Source organism: Zeus faber, assembly GCF_960531495.2.
Source record: "Zeus faber genome assembly, chromosome: 18".
NCBI classification, from domain to species: domain Eukaryota; kingdom Metazoa; phylum Chordata; class Actinopteri; order Zeiformes; family Zeidae; genus Zeus; species Zeus faber.
This window is the reverse complement of record NC_137210.1, coordinates 15,949,277-15,972,747: the sequence shown is the minus strand read 5'-3', so window position 1 is coordinate 15,972,747 and position 23,471 is coordinate 15,949,277. Positions and strand designations below refer to the sequence as shown.

The following is a 23,471-nucleotide window of genomic DNA, read 5'->3' as shown; positions in this document are numbered from 1 at the left end:
TATTCATTAAATCTTTTTGCTGGCAGAGGGATTTTCGTTTTTAACTACACGCTTGAGAGAGTTGGAGCAGAGCGATCCCCTCTTCAATTGAAGATCTGGATTATTTGAAGATGAACGGAGAGATTTCTGTTCAACGTTGTCCATGTTGACGAGGATGAAAAGATCTCTTAATATAAAGGCTAAAAGTCCAACCGTGTACTATGTACTGAACCATAACCGTTAAGCCAGACTCCCATTCTTCAAGGATAAGAGTAATTCTATCCACTAGAGAGAGAGGGCAAATACAATAATTGGCATCCAGTTAGGGTAGAAAAGTAAAGAAAATGACATGCCGAAAAAGTGATCGTCAGCAAACCCTTCAATTTCCTCCTCCTTGGTTACTGCTCTGCTCCCACAATTACCGGTTAATGGCCATTTGCAGCGAAGGAAAACGGAGGGAGAACGCTATACTTTAACATACAAATGAAGGGGTCTGGAAGGATAAATAAATAAACCTCACAAAATACACAATCTCTTCGACCGAAATGTGCTTGTCATTAGCTTTCTGCTTCAAGACCGGCAGCTCTCGTGTGGTTGTGTCTCTGCTCGGGAGCATCATGCATTTCAGCAGATAATCCGATGAGCTTAATCTGGAGCCGGCCCACGTGGACACAGCGTCAATTTTGCCCACAGGGCTTTAGGCTTGACCAATTTCATCTCTCAACTAATACTCTGGTCTGGCCCCTCATTAAAAAAAAATAAAATAAAAAAGTTAATCTGCAGAGGCCTCTGCCACGTCGGTTCTGACCTTTTTTGTTGATATCTATCTTAATTATTTACCTTTGCAAGGGTCGGAGCTACGTGAAAACCTGCCTCTAATGGATCCATTAGTACGTCCGGGAGACGCTCGGGGCTAATGGAGACTGCAATATTGCTGCGGTGTGGGTTATAGCGCTGGCTTGCAAGTCTTAGAACAAGCTGTAAAAACATGGCTTCGTGTCATGAAGCATTGAAAAGCGTCTGGAATGAAAACGTCTTCAAATGGCCAACTAACACCCGGGGCGAGGGCGTCGGGGCTACGTGTTTTGACGTCCCGGTTTATTGTACAGAAAATGTGTATCATCAAATGAAACTTCCCTTTTCAGATGTCTTTTGAGGATCCATTGACGGGAGGTGTAATACCCTTATTAGTGAAAGCAGCTACAGTACTTGCTGACGGAAGACCACCGGCTCCCACCGCCCGTCCCAAAAGAGCGTCTCTCTCACTTGTCTGGAGGCAAAGCGAGACGTTTGGAAGCCAGACGCTGCGGGAACAAAGCCGCCGCTTCTAGTGTCGACAGGAAGGGAACACCGAAATCCCACTCAATTACAGGTTGCGCGGTGGGAGCCGATGAGCGAGGGACTACCGTGTTTGACTTGTGCGCGTTGGGGGCATTAAGGACGTCAACGCGGTGCAGAGGCGCGCCGCCCTCCGCGGGAGCGACCACCCACCTCACACGCTGGACGGATGAACATGTGCCAGAACTAACAAGAGCTGCAGCGTTTCAACCATGGCGTAAACACACTTTCCTCCAGCGAAAGGTCTTAATTTTGACTGACTTTGGTTATGGTTGTGTTTTTCAAACATGACAATTATTTTCAGATTATATGGCAAACCGCAGGCAGGTCAATTTACTTTTCAAAACCTGAACAAAAAACCCAAAAACCTGCAAAGACGGTCGGTGGCGACTGGGGAGTGCAAAAGAAGTCGCAGAGAAGTGTCCTGCACTTGTTAACAGGAGAGCGCCAAATGGCCCGGCTCCCCAGAACCCGTCCCCTCTGTTATGGTAACCTCCCTCGTGTTCCAAAACACTGTTTCTCTATCGGCCGCCGCTCGCAGACAGAGTGGGAGGACGCTCCCTCAAACCGCAAATCACAGCACCATCTGCTTCTTTTGCAGCCCATGTCCAAGCGCCATTGCAGCCGGCGCAGGAAACCGGCTCTATCTGTGCAACGCCGGGGCCTCGTCGTTTCCCACGGAGCGAGAGAGACAAGACGGGCAACGGGAGGCCGTGGGTGCTCCGTGCTCAGGAAGGACGGAAACTAAAGCGTTGGGAAACTAGAGCTCGCGGCAAGATTTTTTTTCTCACTCGGGGATGACTGGAAAATCACGAAGACGGTCGATGTTCCTTTTGTGGTTGTTAACCTCAGCCTGCGCTGGAGCGCGGCGGATGTGTACAGTGTAAAATGAAACGCCAATCAAATGATGACAACAATTATGTAACAGCTATAGATCGATACGTAGGGGCCGTCCTGGAACAGCACGCGCATAAAGTTAAATCAATGGTTTGCGGCCTGTCGCAGATCGGAGAGTAGAAGTATACAAAGAGGTGGGGAACACAGTTCACCATTTAACACATCGAGCTTCTCTCTATTAACAGGAAATATATCCCATATAAAGTACATAAATCTATTCCCTTCCGTTTTGTACCCCCGCTTTGTATTATCTTTTTGAGTCTTATTTTATTTTTATTTTATTTTATTTATAATATTCTATTCACTAACTGCATTCCGTTTTTGGAATCAGTTAGTTTCAGTTAGTCGCCAGGTAGAGATAAGGTTCGCTATTATGTTCGGATTAGTAACTATTGTGAATAATCTCCGTGTGCGTTGCAGAGACTTTTCACTGAATATATGTATGAAAGTATGTATATGTACGTGACAAATAAACCTCTTGAATCTTGCATCTTGAAATAGTTTAATCAAAATAGTTGAATCAGTGTAACGACCAACGTCCACACCTTGGTATCCCTTCTTGGTTTTCCCCCATTTCAATTCGAAATTCATTCATTCTGACGGGTGGTTCAAATGCATTATTTTAGGCGGTGAGAGAAATATCGTTTGAGCCTTTATCTGCCCCTCTCAGATTCATAGCAATGCTTCCCTGCAAAAGTCCACGATGTTTAATAACTTCTTTCCCTTAATTTCGGAACAAAACCCGTCTGGCCGTGAGATCATTTAGGCCGACTCCACCATTTATAGACGTGTGAAAAACAAAACAAAAGACGGTAAAGAAGTCGGGGCTCGGCGTGAGGAAATCCTCGCGCACCTTTGACTTTATGGCCTCTATTATGTTAACCATCATAGTGGAATTTTCGAGGGATCTTTATCAGAACACGAGACCCGTGAATGACAAGTCTGGTTTGAATTATAACCACAACTGCCAAGAACCCTGCCCAAATCCGAGCAGACATATTTTATAGCTTGTGCTGTGGGTGTGTTTCGTTTCTCAATTTTCCTGAAGCCCCCTTACTCCGCAAGCCATGCCTCATCGCTCATTTCCAGAGCATGTGGTGCTCAGAAAACGCTTCCATCGCGGTGAAGCTGCCTTCGGAGGAGACTGTAGACAGGAAGGTAGAACGATACACTCAATAACAATAATAAACATAGCTGCAGGCAGGTAAACACGGGGTCCAGTTAGGTCGTGTTGGGTATGTATTTCCGTTTTCCTCGTCCTGCAAAACGTGGCGCGAGTTAAAACTTTCCAGCAACCGGACTTATATAACATCGGTTCATGATGTCACAAAGCATGTCACATTCTCCACGTGCGTCTTTGTCTTGTCATATTAAAGGAAAAATCGAGTATTCCTTCAGGACTTGTTTTTCGATCTTCTAGGAGTCCACCGGAGAACACTTACAATTCATGGTGCAGTGCCCCGGTGCATCCCGTCTGCTGAAGCTATTCTCTCAATATTGCTTCAATTTAAAAGATTCTGATGCCACTTGATCACTTGGGCCGACTTCCAGTGATCGGAAAATAAGGCTTAGGTGAAAGATTACAGGAGTTTTTAAGGTGCAGATGGGATCACAGCACACCGCATACATTATTTTAGTTAGAGAAAAATATACATGAGGGTTCTTTAAACTTACAACAACCGAATGAGGAATGCCTTTTACAGAGCAGAGGAAGGTGTCATATTTAAGAGGGACGATGATCTCTGTTGCGGCTCGTAAAAAAAACGTTTATTTTAACAATAATAATATGGCGGTACATAAGCGAGGATTTTCAAAAGTTTTATCATAACGTTACATTGCTGGAGGAGTTTTTGCGAGCTTTCACTGAGAAGGCCCTTGAACAACCTGTTTGGGAACCTTCTGAGACACACACCACGAGAGGTTAAGATGTTTCCACGTGAGCTTTGGGATTATGTTGCAGACAGACGCAAGGTTTGCTGGTTTCTCTAAAGACAGGCGTTGAGCGGAAAGCGCCTCTTAGTGATTGCGAGGGTTAGGAAAACAGCCTGGTGCCTTATTGACCCAACGCCAGCGCTCATCTGTACCCCCCCCCCCCCCCCGCCCCCCGGGCTGGGGTTCGGAGAGCACCTTTTACCACCGTACTCGGGGACAAGCAGTGTTTGCGGCCTCTCAAAGGTGTGTGCCAGGTTGATGCGGAGGGGAGAAGGAGACAGACAGGTGGACGCGGTGACAGAGAGGGAGACAAGACAGATTGACATAGAGGGAGACGGAGGGACGCCAAGCAGCTTTCGGTCTTGCCGCAGTGACGGCCCTAATCTCCTGACTGTCCCACCTGAGAGCATTATGCGGCGCGGCCGGCGCCCGCTTCCCCCATCACAGGCTTCCCCCATCCTGCTCCTGCTTTATCTCAAGTAAGATATATGATGATGTGGCGCTGATGATAAAACTGTTGTTTGCGATATGATTTTATCTCATTTTAGTCTAAATGAAGAAGCGTACTGATTCAACACAGGTCCTCCAGTATTAATAGCCCGTGACACACTTATTTAAATAAAGACACAATGTGCCCTCAGTCTTGGCCACAGTCTGTACACACTGGGATACCGCACATTACGACACATCTTAACAAACCCAGCAACATCTTAAAGGAAAACCATATTTTTGGGGCAACCGTGGCGTGGCCGTCACGCTGAAGCTGTTTTCTTAACAATTGGATCAATTCAAAACATTCTGACGCTAATCACTTTACACCCCATAAGTGAAATATGAGGTTTTTGTTAAAGAACCTGAGGTTTCCCTTTAAAACGGAAAAAAAGGAACTGAGCAGCAACTCTCTTGAAATACAACTTATAGGGTTCATAATGCATGTTCATTTTTGACTGGTGCATAAACAACTGAAGCGGCCAGAGCTGAGTTCTCTTGACCCTCCAGTCTAAATAAGGCTAATATGTCCTCTAAAATGTAAGATGCTGAATGGCATTTAGTTCCACACTTTCAGACATGAGTCATCGTTTCCACACTTTATAAACACCTTATAAACACTTGCAAGCGTTTTTACTCGAGCAAGACGTGAAATAAACATGTCATTTTGCACGTCAACAACACGTGACCTTCGCTTGATGACGGTGCGGACGGTTTGATCGAGCGTTTAGGTTTACATCGACTAAATGCCACTTTTATTCGACCGATATGGTAACGCTTGCTCACCGACACTCACTCGTCCTCTATAATAACAGTTACGTTTGACTTTCATCAAAAGTTGTCGGTGTTACCAATGAGCGCCTGATACTTTCCTTGAGCGAGGGTTAAAAAGACAATACTTAATGTCGTGGTTGCTGTGTGGACGAGCCGTGTGCTGCAAACAACGTTACGCCTGCATAACGACAACCATCTGGCGTGCGGCTCCCCGGGGTCGGACACAATCACAACCAGCGATGATCTAAGTATATCACAATCAGTGGAAAGGGAGGGCGCACTATTGATTGCAATTACATAACTGCCCCCGGCTGGTTTCCCCCGCCTAACGCCGCCGCCGCCGCCAAACAATTCCAGCGGACATTGACGTGTTGAGCCTGCCAACAAGAGTGATCCAAAAACGAACTCATGATGTGCTGACAAATGTTCTTATTGTAAGTTGATCTGAATCTATACGTCCGCTAAGTGCGTAAATAAAGAAATGCCATTCAGGATCTCACATTTCAGAGGATGCATTAACCTGGTTTAGACCCTTGTTTATGGTCAAGAGGAATAAACCGTGATCCCTTCGTCTCTTCCTGCACCGGTCCGAAATAAATATCAACCCTCTTCGTCATGAATATTAAATGGGAATAACTGATAATAAGCGAGGTTGAATGTCTATTCCTGCGCTGTTTCAAAACATTCATCGCCGCCGTCTACAACAACGGCACAACAAATCCAAACCTGATTGAAGCCATTACGGCCTTAATAGTGTTCGAAGAAGTGTTCGGGGAAAAAAAAGGGATGTCTCAGCTGTGGCCTCCTTCCAGTAACCATCCCTCTGCTCCCCACTCCAACAATAACGTTCGCTCGGGTCCGTGTGTGGCTTCCAAATAAAATGCAAAGACTGTGAGAGGTAAAGCGGGGTATGTTACCACTGTTACGATTTGGTCATTTCTTGGAGGTTTTAAAATGGAAAAAATTTCCTTTTTCCCGGGACTTTGGTTTATGATGTTGCGGACGGACAACATACAATACACGCATACATACATTTGTGTTCCAATGCAAACCCAAGACAATCCTCCTCAAAAGAGGGGGGAGGGGGGGGTTGGCAACAATCTCCCCTCTATGTCACCGCATATTTACATGTTTCATGGGGGAATTCATTACAAACTGTGTGGAGAGCAGATTTTGCGTACAATCCCATTCCTGTCCCACCGAGGAGCTCCGATAGCTCGCCATGTGTTTTTGTATCAGCACGTGGGCAGTGGGACGCTCCAGGACATTACTCTACTGATCAAGGTCCCACCCCAGCAGCACCACGGGGCGAATAGATTGACCGAGCAATTGATTAACCGATCGAAAATGACAAGTTTTTCTTTCTGACTTCTGGGTGAAACACATCGAGCAGTTTTAAGGAACTTAAAGATAACTTACCATACAGCCCCGTTTGACTGGGAATTTAGTGTCTACATTGATTATTAATTGATAATGAAAATAATTATTAGTCAGCCCTAAGCAGTCTATTTTGAGATAACTGAAAGCAAAAGTTCAGCCACAAACATTTCTGTTATTGCTCTTCTCCCTCGGGCAGCACACCAGAGAGCGAATGAATAAATAATACGAAAGGTGTGGTTCTGTGTCTGGATTCTGGACCCGGGATTCCATTTCCCTGACAGAGGGCCTGGATGGTGTCCGGTTCCATTGCCTAGCAACCTCAGGGAAGTTGTAACAACCAGACTCAACATCTCAAACAGGATCACAATAGAAACGCGATGGGGTCCACTCCTTCCGCCCATGAGCGCTCGCAGAAAAGAAAGTTGTCATTGCGAAATTGCCATTCAAATGAAGGGCTGTAAGAAAATAGAAAAAAAAAGACGTATGGTGCATCATGAAGATGAGTCATAAATGCTATGACGTGCGATCTTACAAAACTGACCCCTCACCTGGGGTCCTGGGGTCAAATACAGGTACTGGGCTGAACACTAACTTTTAGATGTGGTTGCCAAGTTGGCATCCGTGCATCAGCTTTTGGTTGCCAGGAGAGACAAAACGGTATACATCATTTACTACTTCACCAAGTTGTGAATAACAGCCTCCCCGAGAATAAAGTTTTTGTTCCTGACTGCTAACAAAGTTTAGAAGTGAATCAGCTTTGGTTGCCAAAATATATATCATTTTATATTTGAGTAATATTGATACTATTCAATTATAATCCATATTTAAATATTAAGAAAGTGATAGTAAGGAAGGGAAAGCATATAAATTATTAATATTAAAATATATATAGTTGATGATTGTATTTATCATGTTATTGTTAATATGTATTATTTAATATTAATAATTTGCTTTATTGTGTCTTGTTTTAAGGTAAACAATTCAACCATCAATAGATGGACCGGGCTCGAACTTCTGTCAAAATGGGGCAACCGGTGAATGTGGAGCCTTGAAGATCCAGCTGCTCTGGGACCGGGAACCTCGTGTTTGTTTGTGTTTGTTTTCTAAACTTCTGACACCCCTGTGGAAGCGAAGAAGTAAAAAAAAAAAAACCCCAATAATAATTAAATAACTAAATAAATAACTAAATAAATAAAAAAAAACAACAACAACCATGTGGACCAGCAGACATCCAGGGACTTTACCTGGAACTTTGGGGGACTTACCACCAGCACGGAGGTCCGGACCACTTCGGACACGCTCTGCCGCAGCTCGGCAGCGGTGCCCGGCTTGCCCAGACCCCGGGTGAACCGCCTGGTCTCCGGGTGGACCGGGGTGGACATCGATGGCGGTGAGCGTTGACGAATCCTAAGGAGTCAGGTAAAAAGCGGACGGGGCGACCGGCTGATCCGAGCCTCTGATCCTGGTGCGTCCCATGGGCCGCGTTGGGAAACAGCCGCTGCGCCAGCGGGACCTCTCGGGCTCATCGTTTCAACTTTTTTCAAAAAAAAAAAAAAAAAAAAAAAAGGAACGCGCGTCAACGTCGCATTGTTTCCCGAAACGACGCGCTCGCCTTCGGACGTCCTGACGACATGATCGGCTGCGCTCTTTGTGCTGTCACCGTTCGCGCCCCCCGCCCCCGCCCCCGCCCCCGCCCCCCAGTTCCATTCCCAGCGCGACGCCGCTCGGCGAGACGCGCTCCGCTCGTGGTGCGAGGCGCGCGAACGACCCGCTCGGCGCGAGCCGCGACGCGCGTCCGACTCAACGCGCTCGCGTCCCAACCCCGCTGTCGTTCGACCACCTCGACGGAAGTTTGCATTTTTTTTTTTTTTTTTTGTTTTGTTTGTTTGTTTAGAAAATGAGGCTACCAATTATTTCCCGAATCCACGATTTGCATATTACCGCTTTAAACAATATATTAGACAGTATTAAATGTGGAGTTGTTTTGGTTTTTTTTGGGGGGGGGGGGGGGGGGGTTTGGTTTTCCGTGCCCGACAGGGCCGAACGGGCTCCTGCCGAATGTCGTTCCATCGTTTCCCGGAAGCGCCCCGCTCGGCGCGCGTTTCGCCAACGTAAGAATCCAACGAATGGCGAGGTGGCACGTCGAACGGCTCCTTCTCGCCGAGTCACTCGTCGGGATTCGAATCTGAAAATTGGAGGCGAACCGTCACCCGCTCCACGGCGCCCTGACCCCGCCCCTTACCGGGTTGAAGCCCCGCCCACCTCCGTGTTTATTATTAGCCATTCGCTTTTATTTGTCGATAGTAAATGTTTTAAACGCGAGACGATGAGGGCCCCATAAACATGTATTGCTCTGGGGGGGAAAAAAAACAAAAAAAAACAACGAGTGAGTTCAGAAGTAATCTCAGGATTCTGAGAACGAAGTCGCAATTATGAGATTTTGGAGAACTCAGAATAAAAAGTATAATAACAATAATTAGTGGAAGATGAGTATTCCCAAGTAGTGATATTGGCCATTAAAATCCACTTTGCAATGCAGTGTAGGGAGGACATCGATGCGTGTTATCTTTAATCCTATATTTATGGCTTGGCACCAACCCCAGATGGTAATTGCAATAGTATATACAAGCGATAACAGGTCAGACGTGGCTCCGGTTCAGGAGTAAAGAACTTGTTGAGCTGTGACGCCACCCACAGGAACGCACGGGAACTACCAGAGCTGCAGCACCACCCAACACCACGCTTGACAAAACGGGGACGCGCCAAGAGACTTTCCAAGGCCGCATCACACGTTGAAACATTACCCTCCCACCCTAGTGCCCTACCGCCTCTTCACGTGCAATGAGTCACAACCGGCACAAAAGTTAAGTTAAAATGAGTTTATTGCTTTCATTTCCAAAGAGCTCTCTGTTGTCTGGAAAACAATTCGAAAAAAAAAAAAAAAGAACTGAAGCTTTCCGTCTAAAATGCCACACTGCAAAACCCTGTAATGTATATTTCCATTCAGTTTAGACCCATAAAAGATCTCTTCACGCGAGGGAGGCAGCCCAGTCCAATGAGGGCGTTGGTGCCGGGAACTGAAAGTTTATATATATTTTTTTTTTTGTTTCACGCAGTTTTTAAAGCTTTCCGTTTCATTTCCTTCATACACAAATTCTGAATATCCCCCCACCCCCACCATACAGCTGAAAGTAGACCTCAACTTCAGATTTCATTTAAAAAGGTATCCATAGAACAAAGATCCGCAAATAGGATGAATTACTTTACTGGAAATGGCATTATTGGTGATGGTACAGTAGCTACCCTGACTGCAATGCGATCGATCCTAGCCTTATGTCAATAATACATCAAAATAGTCTCATATTTTCATTTTACATCACTGTTTTGGACGAGAACACAACTCATTGACCATCTGCGGGTGGCCTTTTGTACAGAAACTCTTAATATCTCATGACGAGAGATGCACCTTTTTAGCAGTTACAAAAAGAATTACAAAGTCCTTGACAGTGATAAAAATCAGTTTGGCACTGAAGTTCTCGGATATTTCAAAGCAGTCGTTTGTCCGTAAAATGCAAAAGTAAAAGTAGACAAAAAACCTTGTGACCATGTGATACGTTTACCAGTAAGCAAATACCTAGAATATCAACGTGTGTTTCCAAAACAAAAAAAATGACAAAAAAAAAACCAACTAATTTAGTAAAACCAGAAAGATAGGTAGTGGTTCAGACCGTTAGAAAAGCAGTATAAAATGACATCTTAAAAAAGAGGTTTTTAGAGTTGAGTAAAAATGCCAAAAAATGCAGTCTCTGATGCAGTCTAAACCAGCGGACATGTCACCATTAAAGCATTAAAAAGCACCAAATGTGCATGGACGCCGCTCAATGTACAAAGGTCCCAGATATGTGTCGGAAATAAAAAGCAGAGAGGCCAGCGGAGGAAAGAGAGTGGCTGAGAGAGGAGGAGGAGGAGGAGGATGGAGGAGGAGGAAGGCTCCCGGAAGAGCTCGGGGCTTTTGAAGAGACATTTTCGGGGAGGCTGGCTCAGTGAGGATGGGGCTCTTTGCGGTTGAGGATGCGGGTGCGGCTGGAGGGCACGGTGGCGCTGCGGATCACCTCCATCCACCTGGGGGCAGAGCGGGGCGGCCATTAGTCTCAGCACAGCAACACAGGCGGCGCAGTCGAGGGAACTAAATGAAGGATCACCGTACCTCTCGAACGTGTACTCGCTCTCGGATCGGAAGTAGTAGACGTGGGACTTGAAATGCAGCTTGAAGACGTAGTCCTTGTGGATGTTTTCGGACTCTGACGGGATGGTGACGGAGTAGCCCAGCAGAGGGAGGCTCGCCAGGGGATAGTCGTCCTGAGGGAGAGCACAGGGAAACGTGGTTTTCAGACTTCAATATTACAATATCTCCCGCATGTTTGTGTTATTTCATCTTGTCTCAGATATAAAAAGTCCATGAATATCCAGCCAGTCTCACTAGACCGTAGTCAATATTTTCCTTGTGCAAAAGAAAACATTTTGATGTATTGATTGGCAAATTGAAATTTTTTCGTGCATATAATGATCATCAAGTCCCTGTCCTGGGAAATAAAAAGACATTCCCCAAAAGGAACGATATTTGTTGTTTCTCCCCGAGGGAGTGACAAGGGTCTCTACTCTACAGGAAACGGAGTCCAAAATTTTCATCAATATCTTAACATAAAAAATAATGTAATATAAATAAAAATAATGTGATTTGAATGTTCAAATGTCAATGATATAAAATCTAAAAATGAAAAAAGTAAAAAAAATAAATTGTTATATTATATTTTATGCGTATATCTTTGCCTATTTATAAATGCTGCATATATGTTTTTGCTCCCTGTAACATCCTTTGTTCTAGATTAATTTATTCAAATTTCTTTCCTACTTGTTTTGCCCAGTCTTTCGGGTTGGTCCTGAATCATTTCACTGCACCATACCTGGATGAATGCATGTGACAAAAATCTTAAATCTATATCTATCTACGTATCTCTCTATTTACACTGTCAAATTGAAAAAGACGAAACTGCATGTGTCACTGCTGTGGCACAAAGGCCCGACATTCCACACCTAGATGTGATGTTGTCAAGTGGAAGGAGGGTAAACAGTGACTGCAGTGCATGCTGAGAAGTAGGATGAACGAGTGAGTGAGTGAGTGAGTGAGTGTTGGGGGCAGGTTTTGCTCTCCTCACCTGGTGCGTTTTGTAGAAAAATAAGCTGAAGTTGGTGAAGACCACCCAGAGCTTCTGCCAGCCGTTACTGTTTTTGAACTTCCTCAGTAAGTTTCCGGACAACTGATTCTAAAAAGACAAAAAAAACACATGTTAGAATAAAGGAACACATGGTAAAAAATAAATTACAAAAATAAATGTATAAAAGCTTCACAGTCGCTTCCTCATCTAACTTAAATATTCAATTCAATATTTGTTTTTCACAGTTTAATATACATTGAATGTACTGTTCCCAAGCCTCAGGCACATTCAGCTACAGTATTAATCCCCCCCCAAAAAACCCTGTTAAGGGATGGAAATAAATCGAAAATTGCCACCAATTTGTATTCAACCGTCGGTGCACAAACTTCCCAAAGGAGATTTGATTTCCAGTCATGAGCAGTTTAAAAAAAAAAAAAAAAAAAAACACTGATTGGTGTTGGAATGCTGAATACGATTGGTTTTGTGCTACAGGAGAAAACCAAATTATTTGCCAAAAAAAAAAAAAGGACCGGTGTCAAATTGAGTTTACTAATCAACATCTCATTCTACATGACCCCTAACAGCCTGACGATAGCTCGCATTTTTTGATTTCTAATATTGTTTCTATGTTCAGGTTTTGAAAACTCCAACAAAACGATGACGACAATGAAACCTACCTTATTGTAACATGGACTTTTTTGTCAACGTTAAATAATTACTAATCTCAGAGGGGGATAAATGAAGAGATTATTTTAAGGGGGTTTTCTTAGAATCGCTTGCGTTTTCCAAAACCCGAAATAAAAAACAATATTAAAAACTTTTTTTACATTTTCTTTTTTTTTTTTTTTTCCCCCAAATTTCATCTCACTCATCTCTTTATCTCGTCTGAAATCCTCACAGTAATTCAAGTAAAGTAAACGGTTTAAAACTCAATTTGACACCGGTACGGTCCTTCAAATGCTGCTACACACGTAGACCTACAGCATCATTTTAACTATATATACACAGTGATAAAACCTGGGGCCCTCTGCTGCCTGCCTGGCTCTTTTACCTCTAGGCTCCTGCAGGATTCACTAAAGGAGAGGCTCTGAACACGGTACCAGCAGATTAGAGACAGGGGCACGGGACCCTGGCCACTGGCGGGCCCCGCCAGGGGGGCCGCACTCTCACTGTTTGGACTAGGGTCCTCTACCACAGAGAACAACACAGACGCACAGGGAAAAGAGAAGGACAGAGGGGAGGGGGTGGGGCAAGGAAGGTGGGAGGGAGGGAGAGAGGGAGGAGAGACAGAAACACAAAGACTGAGCATGTGAGACACGTGCATGCAGTGACAGGAAAAAGAGACACGGGCCGAACAGGGTGTCCAGGCAGAGGCTGTGGAGAGGACGTTGTCACGGCGACGGAAGGAGAGCAGAACTACACATCCCAGACTACTATTACTACTACTCTGCTCCTCACTCTCTCTCTCTCTCTCGTTCTCTCTCCCTATTGATAGAGCGTCGGAGGGTTCCGACGCCGTGGGAAGAAAGAGAAGACGGGAGCAGGAAAGGAAAAGCCACAGTTCAGTCCAGGTGAGGGACGGCTGGCGCCAGCCAAAAAAAGTACAGAGAGGTGGGAACAGAACCCTCAAAGCACCACGCAACGTGTTGGAGATGATCAGCGAGTTTAGAAATGGAGAACCCAGGTAAATCGTGCAGGATCAAACAGTCAGCCACTCTCTCATCTGCACAAAGTCAGAGCTGAGGTATGACCACAGATAAGACCAGAGGTATCAAAAATAAGGTCTGCGGGCCGGAATTGACCCACAGTAGGGCCCCAATCCCGGCCCATGTGATGATTTGGGGGAGAAAAAAGAAAGAAAAAAAAAAAAAATCGACATTCCTTTTTTTTTTTTATTTTAATCAAAATATTCACATGCAATTTTTATGTCTGCATTTAGTAAAGATACAAAAATAAATTACAGTTTAGAAAATGAAAATAAAATTTTACAATAAAAATGTAATATTTTGAAGTTATAGTTGAGAGGTGGATGAAGGCTAAAAAAACGAATTTCAAATGAGCTTGAAACCCCTGCATTCGTCGATGATGGACAAACTGACGTGTTGGAGAGTTCTGTTCCCAGTGACGGACCACCACAGTGAGTTCAGATTCACAGACAGAGAGGAGGAGGAGGAGGAGGAGGAGGAAGGAGGTTCAGGTTCTAGTCTGAGGTGTGGCCGGTACCTCCACAGCTATGCTAAAGTCCACCATGGACACACTGGTGTTCCTGTGCCAGCACACGTGCACCGTGGTGTTACCACGGTGAGGAGCCGGCCTCTCCAGGGAGGTGCGCGAGGTGGCCATGTCGTCCTCGGACTCCGCCTCCGCCGAGGAGTCCTCTGGGAATTCTGGGAAAGTCAGGAGGATGTTACTACTGGGGAAATAAAAAAAAAAAAAACTCACTCTGACGACGGAGGGAGGAATACTGAGAGTGATCGCGCATTGGAGAGTGAGATTTACAGAAGTCACAGTCACCGAAAAGTGAAAATCCCGCCATTGGAGCGTTTACCGTTTTTTCCAGCTTTGGCCGCTTTAAAAATCACAACAGACTTTTAATGCGAGAAGAGGGATTTGATTGAGCATTCGATAAATACCAGACTCTTCTCCATTAGATCTCCAAAAATGCATTATTACAGTGTATGGCTTTCAAATCAGGTCTGTGATCTTGATTTGGAAGCAAATTGGACAGAAAGGAAATAAATGCAACGGAGGTTAGATCTCTGGGGATGGCTGTTGGAATTTGGGTTGGTTGGAGTAGGTGGCATTTGGTCATAAATGGTACAGCTTACTAACTGTTACAAAACATTTCACTCTGCAATTCTGCAATTAATAATCAAAGAAGCTCCTCCACAAATCATTGTCCGAGCCTCCTTATTTTTTCTCTAATTTGTCCGGAAACCTTTCCTCCACATTTCAACAGGAACTCACTGTTGTCAGTCAGGGTGCTGGTCAGAAGGTCCGACGACGGCCCGTTACTGGTCCCTGCCAAGTCGATCGCCATTTTGATGTCCTCCATCCACTTCTCCATCTCTGACATGGAGCTGAGGAGACAGACAAGCAGAGAGAGAGAGACAAGTCAGACGGTAAAGTGGCCCCAGGGTCAGAGACGTCTACTAGAAAGAGACTGAATATCAATGGCCCTCAATTTGTTGTGCATTAGGTCATTGATTTTGTCACAAACTAAGATGGTTTTTATTGTTAAGATATGATTTAGACCAAAACCTACACACACGTAAGTCCCCGACTTACAATTAAGTAACTTAATTGTAAGTCGCTTTGGATAAAAGCGTCTGCTAAATGTAATGTAACGTAATGTCTATAGCCTAGTTCGGGAGATAACAGTGAAACTTCGATCAATTATCAATTATTGTACGTTTTCTAATGTTCCCAATGTCCTGCGAATGAAATGCTGGTGAAGTTCAACCATTCTTTATTTTGTTGGGAACCCCCTGGAACTCTGGAAGAACCCCTGGGGGTCCCCGGACCTCAGAATAAGCAGAATTGTGTTCAATTAATCGGTTTCCCATGCGACTTTCTTTTCTTTCCCATGACCCTTTCCTAATAAAGAATTGGTGTTATTTTCTTTTGTTCCAAGTAAGCGCTGTAAATAAGGAGAAGGCCTGAGAATTCACAGATTGGTGCTCTGCACAAGACGATCGATCCATCATGATTTCACACATTTCTCACCAGCACCAACGTGACCCCACCAAAAAAAAACAAAATCAAAAATAAAAATCCAGCCCGTGTTATGGATCTGATCTGGGGTCAGCCGTTCTTACCTGGCTGCCACCACCACCGACTGCCGCTGCCCCACCAGGGTGAAGGCGTGAGGGACGCCCCACTCGTCCTCGCTCTCTCTGATCTGGGACACAAGAGGAAACACACAGGCTGTGTGGGGATGAAGCCAGGATGTAGGACACGCTCGGGCTGAAGCAGACTAAACAGGAGGCGGATGGAGAGGCAGCGCTGTGCCCAGAAGGGAGCGAGCGGAGAGGCCGAGGCCGTGAGAGATGAGATGGACAGATATGACACTTACTGTCATGCCGTAGAGCGGCAGCTGCCCGTGCACTTTGAACTGATTGGACGTCGTCATCCCTCGACTTGTGTAGAGAATAACGTCGCTGAACTGTGAACAGAGAAGGACAATAGGCAATTAAAAGGAAAAAAAAAAAGCTGGCAATATACAAGAAATTAAGAAAGGATTCAAATAAAAAATAAAAGTCAATATACAGTGCAACAAACCCAAGAAAAAATAAAACTAAAACATAGAAAGAATTAACAAGAATTATCAACAATTCATTCTGAGAGAGGAAATTATGCAAGTTTGCATAAATATAAATTGAATCTGTACATACTAAGTAAAATAAGTATGGGCTATCAGGGCATTCCAGTTCAATGAGGCTCGGTTTAAGATCGGTAAATTGTTCATGTCACTTGTTTGAAATTTGTTTTGACGTCAGGTGGAGAAGACGCCGCAGGTCTCTCTTTATAATCACATCAGTTTATGTCCAAAAGGGGACATTACCAAGAAGAACATTCGCTGCTGGAGGCCTTTTCCGGATAGTTTGCTGAGGCAGCCTAACCTGATAAACTCCTATTAGGAACAAAAGGAAACAAAAGGCAAATGTCATTTTTAACAATATCAACGAGGCTATTTAAAGAGAAATTCAAGCTACAACAAAACTGATCCATCTTAATAAAACACTAGAATAAGATGACTCACCCTCCCGGGAATGACTAGATTGTCAATGCCGATCAAATCCTTCTTCAGCTCCAGGAGCTTCTGGAAGTTCTCCATTTTGATCATGCTTCCCCGGAGCTGTTCCACCACCTCCGACACGTCAGCCAGAGCAGCTAGATTCCAGAAACACGCCCCCGGCGCCCGCCCCCCCCCCAAAAAAAATGAGACATAAGTTACAAATCTGTATGTCCACAGCACAGGACAGGAAGAGCGAGACGTTCCCTCTGGACCCGGTACCTCGGCAGTCCCTGAAGTCCACGTGGGTGGGTGGGTAGTGTTTGCATAAGCGCTCCAGGATCTGTTTGTAGTGCATGAGGCGGTGCAGGGGCCTCAGCATGAAGACGTTGAGGGGGACGTAGCAGACCTTCTGTAGCTCAAAGTCCCGGCAGAGGCCCTCCAGCTTGCGGGACGCCCGGCACGCCTTCTCCAGCTCGATCAGCACCTCGGACTGCTTCTGCAGGTTCGTGGTCAGCGGCTGAGGGAAGAGTTTGAATATCTGGTTTTAACACGATATCATACACCGATCAGCCACAACATTAAAACCATCACTAATAACCACTTATATTGTGTAGCTCCCCCTTATTCCGCCAAAACAGCTCTGACTCGTGGAGGCATGGACTCCCCAAGACCTCTGAAGGTGTCCTGTGGTATCTGGCACCAAGACGTTAGCAGCAGATCCTTTAAGTCCTGGAAGTTTGGAGGTGGATCGGGCTTGTTGTTCCAGCACATTCCACAGATGCACGATCTGATCAGACCCAAACCCCGACCATCCACATGATGTAGAAGAAAACATGATTCATCAGACCAGGCCACCTCCTTCCATTGCTCCATCTTCCAGTATTGACTCTCACATGCCCATTGTAGGAGGTTTCAGAGGTGGACAGGGGTCAACATGGACATCTGACCGCTCCCATACGCAGCAAGCTGTGATGCACTGTGTGTTCTGACACCTCTCCATCATAGCAGGATTAACTTTTTCAGCAATTTGGGCTACATTAGTAGTAGTAGTAGTCAATGAGTCCACGGGCTCCCATGACCCTGTTGCCGGTTCCCAAGTTGTCCTTCCTTGGACCACTTTTGGTAGGTACTAACCACTGCATACCGTTAACACCCCAAAAAATTGTTTTGGAGATGCTCTGACCCAGTTGTACAGTCAAAATTTGGCGCCTGTCAAAGTCGCTCAGATCCTTATGCTTTGCCATTTTTCCTGCAACACATCAACTTCAATAACTGACTGCTCACTTGCTGCCTAATATATCCCACCCCATGGCAGGTGCCAAGATGAGCAATGTTATTCACTTTACTGATCAGCCACAACATTACTGTAGTTCTTGAACTAATACACTGTCAGTTCTTGAAATTGATGTGTGTGTTGCAATGGAAGAAGGTGGCCTGATCTGATGAATCATAATTTCTTCTACGAAGAGATGGCACCAGGATGCTCTATGGGAAGAAGGCAAGCTGGCAGGCAGTGTGATGCTCTGGGCAATGTCCTGCTGGGAAACCTTGGGTCCTGGCATTCATGTGGATGTTACTTTGACACGTACCACCTACCTAAACACTGTTGCAGACCAAGTTCACCCCTTCATGGTAACAGTATTCCCTGATGGCAGTATCCTCCTTCAGCAGGATAATGCACCCTGCCACACTGCAAAAAATGTTCAGGAATAGTTTGAGGAACACGACAAAGAGTTCAAGGTGTTCACTCGGCCTCCAAATTCCCCAGATCTCAATTTGATCGAGCATCTGTGAGATGTGCTGGAACAACAAGCCCGATCCATGGGGGCCCCACCTCACAACTTCCAGGACTTAAAGGATCTGCTGCCAATGTCTTGGTGCCAGATACCAAAGGACACCTTCAGAGGTCTTGTGGAGTCCATGCCTCGATCAGTCAGAGCTGTTTTGGAGGCACGAAAGGGAGCTACACAATATTATGCAGGTGGTTTTAATGTTGCGGCTGCTGGGTGTTTATACAGTATATCATAGGTATATCATTTGTGTTTACAGACAAAAGTTGGAGAGTGCCTCACCTTTAGGCCTTGAAGGTTCTTCAGCATGACGTCTCCGATGCGCTGGTAATCTCCTTTGATGTGAGCGTTCGAACGTCCTTCCCTTAGAAAGGATCAAATTTCACAATACCATTTAGTATCCCGACAGAGCTACTCTGCACAGTCTTCTACGACGGGATGAAAAACACTTAAAAAAAAAAAAAAAAAAGTGTATTGATTGATTCGAAACAGCCTCAGCGTTTACGCCAGACACATTCCAATGTAGTGGAAGAATAATTATTTAAAACTTTGCTTTAAAAGTTCCACCACCAGGTGTCGTTGTTGAGCACAGTTTTACCAAGAGACCAGAAAGTAAACTCCATGCCATCATTGGATTTCATTCAGATTTGGGATATTTCACAAACCTTGAAGTGGTATTCAATCTGCTGAAAATATATTTGTCCTCATCCTGCACTGAAAGCTCTCGAGTTCGAGTCGACAGGCTTAAAAAATGTATCCGTTTCGACCTTTGAACAACGCAAAGCAAAAATGCAAAAGCGACGGGAAATGAAACTCTGTGTAACAATGAATGAATTTGACTGTAAAAGTGAGACAAGCGTCAATATCACTTCCAGCCTTCATGGTCAGTGGCTAAGATAAAAGGTTCTGGAAATACAAAAAACGTGTGTGCAGATAATGGGTTCTAACTTCAGACAGACTGCCGGGCTCGTGCGTCACTGTACTGCATGGGTGCTCGGAGGGGGAAAAAAAAGACAACAGAATTAAGGAGATCAGACAGCAGAAACCCTCAGGCAAAAGAAGAAGCAGCATAATCTCCGTCTGTGATGCAGTATGACTGTTGCCATGGAGACCACAGCTCCTTGGGTCATGTGAAGTGGGGGGGGGGGGGGGTGCAGGGGCTCTCTTGCATGAACCATAACCCAGGCTGAAGGTCCTCGACTGTATGAAGATCAATCAATTTCTCCAAATCCATCCCAACGGGACATTGAATCAGATATGTACTGTAGGTGTTGGCGTTTGGAGGACATTATTATTTATTTATTTCTTTATTCTTTTTTTTTTTTTCCCCGTTTCGTGCATTGGCGTCTCACCACAGAGCCAGCCGCTGCTCCACCTCCCTGAGGAAGCCCGTGTGGAACTTGTACAGCGGCTCAAAATTGGAGAAGATGGTGTTCTTGAGAGACTCCGGAGCGGCTTCATCCTGTCCCACGGCGTCCTGGAAAGACTGAGAGGAAACGCAGATATAAAAATAAATAAATCCAAACTTTGAAATCCCCCCCCCCCCCCCCCAAAAAAATGTCTGACCTATTAGATTAAAAACAATAAAATCCACAATTTCAAATATATATCTTTCCTCCACATGTCTGACCTCTTGTATAGAGTAGTTCTTGCTTTTGTGAACAATTCTTAACTCAAAATGAATAAGAATTTGCATTGAAGAGGCTTCGCGTTAAGACGCTTTGCATTAACATCACGCTAAGAGGCTTTTTTTTTTTTTTTTTTTCCCCCCCCTCTCTCTTCCTCTTTTCCGGGAGCTTCCCCACCATGAGAATACTATGAATGGAATATTATGACACAGTTTTCCCATTTACCCAGGGTGCTTTCCCAGCAGCGTGAGCAGGCCTATGCATGCGAGTCGGACGTGTTTACGCGACCCAGTCGTGAACCTCATTTGAAGCTAAAAAGGTGGAGCCAGCGCAGCTGCAAATGCATCACTCGAGGCAAAGCGTCGACAAACGATGGTAAATGCATTAATTCAAAAGTGAATATCAATCCTACGGCATCTATGGGGCATTTTAACGTGGGGGGGGGGGGGGGGGGCTGCTCCCCGTCCCGCCTCAGACCCAACACTTCCTCTTCAGTCATTTAGCTTCCAAGGGTTGAATGAGGGAATCGATTTCCCATCATTCCTCACGCTGCCCCATGGGGAGCGTCTCATTAGGGAGAACCTGGTCAGACTTAAGGGGAACGCAACAGCGCCTGACAGATGGTGGAAAAGAGCGAGAGAGGTAGAGGGTTGTCCTCGCTCTGCTGGAGGGGCTTTGGGAAGAGGACCAGAGGGCAACAGATGTTCCCCATGATGACTTCACCCCTTTCCAAAAGCATGAACCAGTTGGTTTGTTGGAGGAAAAATAAACAACGACAGAGATAGAGATAGAGCAGGGGAGGGAGGGAGAGAGAGAGGGGAGGAGGAGGAGGAGGGAGAGATCTGCACGCACGCCACGACCGAACAGGGCCGAGGAGAACAGCCAACCCAAATATTTATGAGACGTGTGAAAGCCCTCGCTTGAACATCAGAGGATGAGCGAAGCTGCAGCACTTAGAAAGCCACTAAAGAGGTATAGCGCTTGGGTCCCCCCCCACCCCGAAAAAAACCCGAAAAAAAAACCCACAGGACTCTCACAGCCTCAAAAGAAACATCCGTCCCGTTTCCGAGCAAGCGGTCCTGCCCGTTTAATATCCTGTCGGTAATTTAATCTTCCCCCCAAATAAATGCAGATAAAATAAAGTCCCTCACCTACTGCTCTACGGCTTTTTAGAGACGGCCAAAACGGGAATCCAGTTGCAGCAAGATAACCAGGGCTATTTTCTCTCTCACACACACACACACACACACACACACACACACACACACACACACACACACACACACACACACACACACACACACACACACACACACACACACACACACACACACACACACACACACACACCTTTCACCAGTCACATCTGACAAAATACCCCTGTGTCTTTCCCCTGTTCTCCCCCTGTGAATTATTTTGCCGGGCGTGTTCTTACCACCGTCACCACCTCCAGGTCCTTCACGTACGTCCGCTCCGTGGTCAGCAGCTCCTTGGCGATGAAGTAGGCCCGGTCGGTCGGGAACCTCTGGAAGAACCGACGGACAAGGGAGAAATAATCCCCCCTTTGAGTTTCACTGTACATCCAGCGTTTGGGTTGTAACCCATTTATTTTTCGCAGATTTCGCAGACAGTACACGGAGCCCGAGTCCCTGTGGACAGTTATTTAGGACAGGTATTCTCAGTCCCAAGCTATTTTAAGACTATTACTGGCTTTTGAAGTCTCTGTAGCTGATATAACCAGAATCGGGATCAGAATTCTGTTCGTTCCGGCAAGTACATTTACATATGAGGAATTTGTTGCGGTGAGGATTGGTGCACTGCTGTACAGACAAAGGTTTAAGGTCCGGAAGAAATAGACAAATGTGAAAAGATAGCCCATATTAAAGAACAGAAATAGCCAAAAAAGCCAAAGAATAATTCTATGCAGAGGTTAAATTATAGGTATAAGTATACCAGCTATAAACTATTACTATGTAATTACTAACTATGTATTAATAAAGAATCCCATCAACGTGCCACTTTGGTTTTTAATAAAAAAGTGAGAGGGGCCCTCAGTGGACCACAAACCTTCCTCCGAACCTCATCTTCATCGTCGGTGCGCACGCTGCCGGCGTCGTAAAGCAGCGGGCTGGTGAGGGGGGACGGCTGCCGGCCGTCCAGGCTGTGGCCGCAAAGCTCCAGGGACTTCTGGCCATTGACCATGCCCTGTGAGTGGGTGGGGGAGGCGGAGAGCTGAGGGCTGCCGGCCATCACTGCTGGGAACGGGAATGGGGGAGACCAAGTGGGGAGAAAAGGGCAAGTTAGACCAAAGTAAGTGGAAAAAGAACATCAATAGTTTTTCCCACACACACACGGGCCGGATTGCGTTTGGAAATACCGCTCAGAATTTTTACAGTGCAGTAAAGAAGTATTTGCCCCCTTCCTGATCACCTCAATTATTGCATATTTGTCATCATCTATTTCACATCGTCAGACAAATTGTAATATTGGAAAAAAGGGAACCTAATCAAACACAACATACAATTTACTTTTCCTCATTATTTAATTTATTTAATGAAAAAAAGTTATGAAACACCCATATCAACAATGCAAAAAAAGTAACCACGCCCTTAAACTTAACTGGTTGCAGCAATGACTTGCAGCCAAGCGCTTCCTATAATTCGAGTATCATCGTCTCTTTGACTTCACTGTGGAAGAATGTTTGCCCACTCCTCTTTGACACCTTGGTAGGTTTTCGTGTATGAACTTGGTCGTTGGCCGCAACCAGTTATTACGTTTATGGGGGCAATTACTTTTTCATATTGGTGATATGGATGTTTGATCATTTTCTCCATCGAAAAAAAAAAAAAAAAAAAGGCACTTATAATACTAAATTATATGTTTCGTGTTTACTCAGGTTCCCTCGGCCTCGTATCAGATTTTGTCTACAGACCTGAAAGCCTTCAGTGTGATCAGGAAGGCACCGCACATTGACCTCGACCTCAAAGCAACGGATAAATCACATTCTAAGACGGCGTGAAGCCTTTTCACTGACCGTCTCGTCGCCCCTAACGACCACTTATACGGCTAAAACAAATTTTGAGAGGATATTTGCAAACGCAACCTGACCCGGACCCGCCGTACGCTATAACAGTAATTAGTTCTGGTGGGGCGCGGGGGGGGGGGGGTGCTGGGAGCGGAGGGGGTATCCTGCAGCTATTATGAGACGGCTGTGACTCACGCTCCCGTCTAGCCAGAGCTCGCGACGTGCCCTCTATGCAAACACACCGCCCTATAGATTTATAGATGGGAGTAAAATGATGCACAAACT

General features: G+C 45.4%; 2 protein-coding genes across 7 annotated transcripts in view; both read right to left on the bottom strand.

Annotated features, from left to right (window-relative positions):
• The window catches only part of LOC307244121 (dedicator of cytokinesis protein 9), a 77,971-nt gene extending 69,714 nt beyond the window's left edge, over positions 1-8,257 (bottom strand). For all 3 annotated transcript variants that reach the window (XM_080019166.1, XM_080019164.1, XM_080019165.1), the window contains exon 1: positions 8,055-8,257. In XM_080019166.1, coding sequence (XP_079875292.1) covers positions 8,055-8,171 — 117 coding nt within the window. In that variant the 5' untranslated portion in view covers positions 8,172-8,257. The remainder of the gene's footprint in view (positions 1-8,054) is intronic.
• A 1,422-nt stretch (positions 8,258-9,679) lies between these two features.
• Positions 9,680-23,471, bottom strand: part of LOC307243804 (FERM, ARHGEF and pleckstrin domain-containing protein 1) — a 59,304-nt gene continuing 45,512 nt past the window's right edge. The window contains exons 14-27 of one of the 4 annotated variants that reach the window (XM_080018760.1): positions 22,229-22,416; positions 21,597-21,686; positions 19,886-20,019; positions 18,816-18,897; positions 17,023-17,260; positions 16,768-16,898; positions 16,570-16,638; positions 16,081-16,170; positions 15,824-15,906; positions 14,973-15,085; positions 14,229-14,392; positions 12,006-12,113; positions 10,997-11,148; positions 9,680-10,911 (exon numbers count right to left, since the gene is read on the bottom strand). In XM_080018760.1, coding sequence (XP_079874886.1) covers positions 10,830-10,911; positions 10,997-11,148; positions 12,006-12,113; positions 14,229-14,392; positions 14,973-15,085; positions 15,824-15,906; positions 16,081-16,170; positions 16,570-16,638; positions 16,768-16,898; positions 17,023-17,260; positions 18,816-18,897; positions 19,886-20,019; positions 21,597-21,686; positions 22,229-22,416 — 1,724 coding nt within the window. In that variant the 3' untranslated portion in view covers positions 9,680-10,829. Of the gene's footprint in view, positions 10,912-10,996; positions 11,149-12,005; positions 12,114-13,056; positions 13,194-14,228; positions 14,419-14,972; positions 15,086-15,823; positions 15,907-16,080; positions 16,171-16,569; positions 16,639-16,767; positions 16,899-17,022; positions 17,261-18,815; positions 18,898-19,885; positions 20,020-21,596; positions 21,687-22,228; positions 22,417-23,471 lie in introns of those variants that run through there. The other 3 variants (XM_080018762.1, XM_080018761.1, XM_080018763.1) reach the window with 3 other exon arrangements.